Genomic DNA, 9,095 nt, shown 5'->3' with positions numbered 1-9,095 from the left:
TAGAAATCATCTAAGCAAACCATACTAACCAGATTCACGATGGAATCTGAGTTTATATCTCTTGACAAATGTGGTGAAGAGGTTGAGTGACTACGGTAATTCTTAGAATATATTCCACGATGGCTGAAACCTGTGCCGATAATTGCATACATTACGATAGTCAATCAACAATTGGTTGGGCATAGAGTCATTTGTATAATGGTAAGTCTGGACATATACGTCGTAGACATAATAACATTAGACAACTACTCTCAACGGGAGTTATCACTATTGATTATGTGAAGTCAAAGGATAACCTAGCGGATCCGCTAATCAAAAGGTTAAATCGAGAGTAAATTGTAAGCTCATCACAAGGAATGAGCTTGATGTCGTTGTCAGCGATTAGTGCAAAGGACATCTAACCTATGCTGACTAGAGATCCCAAGAACTAGGTTCGAAGAGGCAACTAATCTGCACTATCTAGACACACTGTGGGGGATAGCCCAATGAAATACTGACTAGACCAAGGTAAGTCGATGAGCTTTTAATGATCAAGAATAGTAGATGGCAACTCTTGAAGAATTACTATGTGAGAAAGAAGTGGGCCACTTCGAAGAGAATTAGAGGCACAATTCTTAGAGATTCTTACAGAACTAGGCGTGTTCATGGTCAAGAACGAACACGCTCATGAGAACTGAGTTGTATCAGGAAGAGTCTTGGGTGAGATTTGTCACTGCTTACACAGACGACAGTATAGATCAAGGACATCGTGTCTACTATCAGTCAGTAAGCAACCAAATCTTAACAAGGGAAGGTTTAAAGGGTAAAACCTACCTATCCTATATTTGACTCAACTGCTGAATGCTATTATATACCCGTCTCCATTCATGTGGGGGATTGTTGAATATGTGTGAATGGAGAAGAGGAGGAAGTGGATAGAAGCTCTATTGTGAATGAGATTTTAGTCCCACATTGGGGGCTTCAAGGCATGTTGGTTAGTTTATATTGATTCACATGCATTGAGGATGTGAACAAATGCATAGGGAGAGGCTCTCTCTCATGCGTGAGTGCGTAGAGGTGGTGCAAATCCATGATCCGGATTGCACTGAACTATGTTAACTCGTGTGCGGGCATGACCTGCGCGCCGAATGCGGGACTAATTAGGGTAAAATTTGCCCAAGTGGAACAACCAATATTTTACCACGTAAACCTTCCGTTGGGTAACGGATGCATTAAATTTGAGATTAATGTAGAATCGAAATGGTCGGCGTTTCACTGCTCGGTGAGTAATGGTATTTAATCGACCATTAACGTTGTCGTTGATCTGAGCTTCTATATAAAGAGGCTGCGATCATAGGCAGAAGACACACAAAAGAAAAAAACAAAAGCTCTCCATGTGCTCCCTACTCCTCTGTCGTGCAACTCCTGCTCGGCAGAGTGCCAGTAATAGCAATCGGGTGTCTCTCAATTCGCCGTGATCAGCCTTTCTGCCCGCTTGACCGTATTGCCCGGTCAGCCTTACTGCCTGCCCGACGGTACTACTCGGTCGATCTCTCTGGTTGGACGGTTGCTCTGTCCGATTGGACTCTATGCTCTCGACTGTTTGGCTCAATAACACAGACCTACTGCTTAGCAGATCTGTCCGCTTGATAACTGAGTCCGATCTGCCACTCTTCGGTATGTAGCAGAAATCATCCCCTGCTGGCAGCCTGAGATTATCCACTCATGTCATCTCTATTGTAAGTTGAATTTAAATTCTGTGTATTTTTAAATTTAGCTAAGTCCCCAAAAATATCGGGCAAAAGATTGTTTTTCCCAACATAGACTGTCGGTCTCTCAAGATTGTTTCTTTACAAGCGGTGGAGACGATGAGGTGATGAGTGTTTGAGCCTTTGAGGAGATGATGGGGTGACGAGATGACAAAGGTGATGAAATGACAGTGAGGCAACTAGAGTTTCTCGGGAGACTGTCGATCTTCCGAGGGTCGGCGGCGACGACGTCGGCAAAGCGATAGACGGGGATCAGCGGCGATTACATTGGCGAGGTGACAAATGGGGTAGGCTAGGGACAAACCGTGCATAGAAGAGAAAACGACTTTTATTTCCTATATTTTGGATTTTGAAATAATCTTAGCCATTGGATTGAGAGTATAGGAGGATACCTTTTAATTTTGTCCTTATAACTTCTCGTTTAGAGTTTAGTGTTTAGAAGGTGATATTTAAATGAGTCTCTTAATAAATATGTTTACAAACCTCTTAACAAGTACGTTTGTAGGCCTTTAAATGGACATGTTCGTGAGTTCACGAACCAAATAATGTTAAGCTCGATCGAACTCGACTCGATTATGTATTTACACTCAAAATCAGGCTCGAGCTTGGCTCGTTAACTTAATCGAATAATTTTTTTTTTTTTCAAATCGAAACCCGAATAGCTCGTGACAGCTAGGCTCATTTACACCCTGAGTGCCTAATGGTGGCAGTTGCAGAAAAGGAGCACAAACATGGTGGCAAAAGACGAATACGCTCGCCCCTAGTACCCCCGCCAACCCGTCCCAAGGCCAACACAGAGGAGGTAAATCACGGGCAGCTACTAGCCTTGGGAATAGTAATTAGCACATAAGAGAGACATTTATCTCGGTTATGTCGAGATTCTAACATCAGATCTCATGATGGTAGCACCTCATGTGCTATCCACTAGACCATTCTGAAGGGAAAAAAGGAGCACAAACATTAAAGAATAGAAGAGATGTTGCCTTGATACTACAATAGAATTATAGGAAGAGAAAAATAAGAAATAAAATATATAACTGATGATAATATTTTGGATCATCTTATTGTTGTAGTCTGTTTATTTAAATAAATTATCAAAATAATAAATGGAAAAAATAAATATACATACAAGTGTCACAATTATAATTGTAGCGGCAAGTTCCTATGCAAGTTTTGCCTGCCGACAAATGCCAAGGCCGATCCGCTCAAGTCCACAATGGAGAAAGGAGTGCTCACTCTCACCATACCCAAGGAAGGGGTCAAGAAGCCGAGTGTCAAATCAATCAAGGTCTCTCATTAGTTCTCAACTTATGACTTGTTTCCCCATAGTGTTTCTACTTTGTTACAACTCCAGATCTCTATTCACGGGTGAAGCTAGGTTATGGCCTACCTGGACTATAGTTGATACAGTGATAAGAGTGACCCCCTAAAAGACAAGTCAAGGTTGGGAAGATCGACTTACGAGATAGTTAAAGTTAAGAAGCGGTCATCCTTAAGAGTCACCAATCGGAGCACGGACACACCTAAACGGGTCATATGGATGATCGACCATCAAGCGATGGATCGGGCCTCAGGGTGCAATAAGTAGTGATAACCTAGCTGACCAGGCCTTCCGATAGACCGATTGGACCTATAGACCGATCAGACTTATCGCGCCCTTGATGCAAACGAAAAGGCCAAGTGAAGACCAAGTCACTAATCATGTTTTGCATGGCTGAGCGGGAGGTCCTCCTGAGTAATGGCCGGTCGACCCATTGTGGCCCCATGGCCCAATGATTTCGTACTCTCTTTTAAAAGTTTGTGTCACGAAATATAGAGGATATCCTGTAAACAAATTACGCTTTCGAAGCTTCCAGCCTGTCAAATCATAGAGATTTGCGAGCTCATTTTAGAAAAGGTATGAGAGTCACTTTATGACCTCTCCTTTCTTAAGAGTGCTTTTGAATGTATACATAGACACAACAATGACACTATAAAAATGGGTCCCCGTATACAGACGGAGACATGTGATGCTACATTTATACACACACTTTGCTATATTCTTTTTACTATTCCTCTCTAAAACTCGATTACTAACTTAAGCGTCGGAGGACCAACGTCGGAACCCCTTCCTTGGCCCGGTATTAACACTATTTGTGACACGCAGGACAGCAAAAAGTCTTTATCCAGTCAATGCCAGAGTGGAGTGTCTATCTAGCCATCTTCCCAGCTTTCGGACAGGATCAGTAGCCTAAGAGCCAATAGTGTCGAATATGAAAAAATCTCGAATATATAACGAAACAAATAGAAAAACACAAGAAATTGAGGAAGTAGTCTAGGGCGACGACATAGGCGTTGACACTCGTTGCCCACAATCTGAGATCAACCCGGGTAAATGACCTGGACCGACTCCGCTATTGTCTTTATTTGCCTACTTATTTTGAGTTAATATGTACAAATCTTTCAAGTTTTACATCTGATTTACTCCGTGTTACTCTGATATGTGCTTTAGAGCATCCATAATGTGATGTATTAATGAAGTGTTATAACATTTTCGGGGTGTTAAAACTATTGTGAAAGGGTGTTATAACACTCCTTCTCTTGAATATATTCAAGGTTTTGAACGTATTCAAGTAAACATGGGGTGGGTCAGCTCGGGATGGATCCAGGGGTGGCAAACTCATGTGTGTATTTTTTTTAAAATTTTATTTATCAAAAATTATAAATTTTAAAAACAGTAAGATGATTATAATAATAAAATTTTAATATTATTTTTTAAAAACAATATTTTTTTAAAAGTGATATTATTATTAAATAATAATAATAATTTAAATATTTTAAAATATATTTATTTAATTTGATATAATTGTAAGATGATTAAATGAACTGTTAAATTTATAAATAATGAAAGTTAATTTTAAAAAATATATGTTATTATAATGAAAGAAATATAGGTCAAAAGATATAAATGAGATGACGAGTCTATAATAAAAATGAGTTATGGATGTTCTTAAAATATTTATATTTATATTTATATTGATATTGATACTTAAACGTTAATGTTAACCTGGATACTTTTTAGTAGCATTACAGTATTAGCGAATTTAATTCTCTGTACATGTTAATATCTACCAATTTAAAAAAATAACATACTGATGTTAACGCAAACGCATTAATGGCAATGTGAATGCCCTTACCCGATAAGGATGAATGAATTTCGGGAGTTTCCAACAGGATTGTTTCTAATCCAAACTCTTAATGAGCTCACAATCAAATCCCAATTATTCCTCTAAATGCGCAGTTTTTCTCTTGAAACTATTTTATATCAAAATAACGATAAAAACATTTTTATTTTTTTATCCTATAATAGTTGAAAAATATCATAAATAATATTTTATTCTATAAATAATAATTTAACGGTAATTACTTATTTGTTTTCAAACTTACCTGCTATTTATAGCTATTAAGAACTCATTATTGCTCGGCGAAAAAGAAATCCAACGGACTAAACCCTCGTCCCTTCGCCTCCAAGTTTCGGCTCTCCCATGAAAATTTTTTATTTACTTTCATTTACGTGGAAATTAGATACCTACAAACCTTACCTGCCGTACGAACACGCGGCGATCTTGTGATGCGACTAGCCGTTGGGTAGTTCAAGTAGGGGAGTGGCCTGAACACATTTGCAGACGTGGATGGACGAGGGCGGAGTGGGCGGAGTGCGCAATAAAGTTTCTCTTCCCCTCTTCCTTATAGGGAAGCGCAGACACCAGGAAACAACCAGGACCACAAGATGTCGTTCCGTCCCTTCGCCTTCGGCTTCAGTACCGGGCGGAGCAGCCCCCTCGATGATCCCTTCTTCCTTGACCCCTCCTACTCCGACCACTCCTTACCCCACTCCGGCTTCGGGGACGACTCTGCCTTCTCGGCTGTCGCCGACGCCCGCGTCGACTGGAAGGAGACCCACGAAGCTCGCGTCTTCAAGGCCGATGTCCCCGGTCGGCACAAGAGGGGCGTCAAGGTCGAGGTGGGCGGATCTTCCGTACAGATCAGCGGCGAGCGCAACTGCAAGCGCGAGAAGAAGACCGACACCCAGCACCACGTTGAGTTCGAGAAGGCTTCCGTTGTCGCTGACGCCCGCTTCTTCAATGCCGGTATCCCCGGCTGGCACAAGAGGGGCGTCAAGGTCGAGGTGGGCGGATCTTCCGTCCAGATCAGCGGCGAGCGCAACTGCAAGCGCGAGAAGAAGATCGAGACCCGGCACCTTGTCGAGCGCGAGAAGACGACTGAGACCTGGCACCGCGTCGAGCGCGAAAAGATAACGGAGACCTGGCACCGCGTCGAGAGCGAGAAGAAGACCGACACCAGGCCACGTGTTGCGCGCGAGAAGAAGACCGACAGCGGCGGCGAGGTCCTGCGCAGGTTCCGCATGCCGGCGAACGTCAAGGCGGATCAGGTCAAGGTCGCGATGCAGAACCGAATGCTCACGGTCACCGTGCCTAAGGAAGTGGTCAAGCAGCCGGCCAAGAAGGCCAGCGGTAAGTCGATCAATATCTCCGGTTAGTTCCTTGCTTCTGACATGTTTTCCCGTAGTCTTTTTGCGTCGCTACAATGCCTCATTGTCGATTCGCCTGCTTCTTCGTTTCGTGATTTAGGGTCGTTGTCTGGCTTCTCTTCCGTTTGAGTGGCCTATCGTTACTCCTTTTGATGCTATTAATAGACAATGTATAAATCTTTCCAGTTTTACATGTCGGATTTACTCCATGAACTGTGTTGCGCTGATTTGTGCTTTAGCCGAAAAGGATAAATCGATTTTGAGAGTTCTCTAACAGGATTGTTAGACAATTTTCATTCAGTAACTTGCCACCCAAACTCACTATTTCCTAGTCCTTGACGAACTAATTATCATCACAAAATTCCCCATCCAAAATGCTCTAAATCCTTGTTCGTGAGAAGAAGTTTTGCACTATCGGAATGCATACCTTGTACCTAAAATTGTGAACGAAGCTCCGGCCCAACCCGGTCCAGAACCAAGCTCCTGTCCACCCGGCCCAGACCTTTCCAGAAGCCCAAGAAGCCGTAGAATTCTACAGAAGCCTCGCCTTCGCGTTTCTTCTTCTTCTTTACGCGATCAGGCCACCACAAGATGTCGGTAACTCCCTTCGGCTTTGGTCCCCGGCGGGGCAGCCTCTTCGATCCCTTCTCCCTTGACCCCTTCGACGACTTCAAGTTCTTCCCCTTCGACGCCCGCCTCTCCTTCCTCCGCTTCGGATTCGGGGACGACCCTGCCTTCGCGGCTGTGGCTGACGCCCGCGTCGACTGGAAGGAGACCCCCAATGCACACGTCTTCAAGGCCGATCTCCGCAGCCTCCGCAAGGGGGACGTCAAGGTGGAGGTGGAGGAGGAGGACGGATCTGTCCTCCAGATCAGCGGCGAGCGCACCCGCCAGCGCTAGTAAAGACCGACACCTGGCACCGTGTCGAACGCAGCAGCGGCATTCTTGCGCAGGTTCCGCCTGCCGGCGAACGCCAAGGCGGATCAGGTCAAGGCCGCGATGGAGAACGGAGTGCTCACGGTCACCGTGCCCAAGGAATGGGTCAAGAAGCCCAGCGTCAAGTCGATCGAGATCTCCGGTTAGTTCCCAACGACGAACTTACCTATTTACCTGCTTCGTTTCGTGATTTGGGGTTGTTTTACTTCTCCTCCGTCCTAATGTCCTATCGTTTCTGTATTCGATAATAAACAATGTACAAATCTTTCGTGGTTTACATGTCGGGTTTCCTCCGTGAACTCCTTGTTACTCCGATCTGTACTTTATCCGAAAAGGATAAATTGATTTTGGGAGTTCTCCAACAGGATTGAGACAATTTTCATACCAAACTCTTATGATCTCACAATCAAATCCCAATTATTCCGCTAAATGCACAGCTGATTCCTTAACCTCCCATCCCAACACCAAAGATCATAGCGTAATTCACACTTTCATTCACAAAGAGAGTAAATCCCAGTAGATAAAATGTACTTATTCAATGATTGATGTTCTATACTACATCGGTCAATGTGCTAGTTGAAGAAAAATTTGCAAATTTATGAAGTTAAATGTTGGAGTTTTCATATCAGCACAGGAAAGGTGCTCTTTGTCTTCTCAGACACTAACAAGTAATTATTATTTGAAATAATATTTAAGATGCTAACAACTTTTATCTTAATTTATTAATCCTTTGAGACATTTTCATATAATACCTCTAGTTCACTCTGAAAGAGTGTTTACTTCTTTTTTATTGTAAAACAATATTTTCTCTGGAAACTATTTTATATCAAGATGATGATTACAAGAACAATATTTATTTTGCATTTTATAATAGTTGAAAATATCATAAATAATATTTTATTCTATAGAGAAAATATTTTGATGAGTCCGAGCTTAAAAAATTTGGTAGAAATTAAAGTGACATTTGTTTAAAAAATTAGAATAATATTTTGTTCGTAATTTGATAATTAATTTTTTTTTTAGGTTTTATTTTGGTGTGTTTTTTATTTTTGGTAATATCCCATAGGTGGTAAATGTAAGCGACGTATCTTTGCCACATGAACCTGGTTATTTTTTTTATAGTTTTGATTAAAGTTTGAAGAAAGTTATTTTAAATATTAAATTATGAATGAAATATTATTTTAATAATTTTTAATATATATTTTTGAGGTGTTTATGATTCATTAAATTACTCTTTTTAATCTCTTGATTCATTGAAAGTAAATTAAAAATATAATTTATACACTTTAAAGCGGTTTTTTTCTGCTAAAAAAAACATTAACCAATTTGAATATTTACTAAAAATAAAATCATTGTAATGATCAATGACTAATTAAATTCTTGTTTATTATCAAACTTGCTATTTTTAGCTGAAACTAGTAACTCATTAAATTGCTTATTTACTAGTAACTCATTAAATTGCTTATTTACTGGAAATCTTTATTTTCACTTCTAGTTAAATATATTTATTTAATTACTTCTAATATTTTTAGGTATAAAAAATTTAAAAATGAGTATAATTTTTTTTAAATTTAGTATATTAAATTAAAATCTAATATACTTTCTATTAAATTGAGCATGATTCTTTTTATATTTCATTGGATGAAAAATATATTAGATTTTTTTTAAATGGTATTCAATTGGATGAAAAATATATTATATTTTTTTAAATTATACTGAATTTAGATAGAATTATATTAAGCAGGAAAAAAATCGTGCTCAATTTAATAGAAATTATACTTATTCTAATTTAAAGTGATGAATTTAATAGGAATTATACTCGGTTTTAGACTATTTATACTTAAAAAGTATGAGAAGTAATTTTGATAAAAAAAAATATA

General features: G+C 40.1%; 1 protein-coding gene and 1 pseudogene across 1 annotated transcript; both read left to right on the top strand.

Moving 5' to 3' along the window:
• Nucleotides 1–5,517: 5,517 nt before the first annotated feature.
• Nucleotides 5,518–6,470, top strand: LOC122043346 (17.3 kDa class I heat shock protein-like). Its single transcript, XM_042603917.1, has one exon. It carries the CDS (start codon nucleotides 5,518–5,520, stop codon nucleotides 6,286–6,288), a length of 771 nt encoding a protein of 256 aa, XP_042459851.1. The 3' UTR covers nucleotides 6,289–6,470.
• Nucleotides 6,471–6,623: 153 nt separating this feature from the next.
• LOC122043347 lies at nucleotides 6,624–7,492 on the top strand (annotated as a pseudogene).
• The last annotated feature ends 1,603 nt before the right edge of the window (nucleotides 7,493–9,095 follow it).

Source organism: Zingiber officinale, chromosome 2A (assembly GCF_018446385.1).
Source record: "Zingiber officinale cultivar Zhangliang chromosome 2A, Zo_v1.1, whole genome shotgun sequence".
Lineage (NCBI taxonomy): Eukaryota > Viridiplantae > Streptophyta > Magnoliopsida > Zingiberales > Zingiberaceae > Zingiber > Zingiber officinale.
This window is presented reverse-complemented; position numbering and strand designations above follow the sequence as displayed.

Coding starts and splice junctions, on each gene's coding strand:
- LOC122043346 (XM_042603917.1), top strand. CDS start 5,518: ATGTCGTTCCGTCCCTTCGCCTTCGGCTTCAGTACCGGGCGGAGCAGC.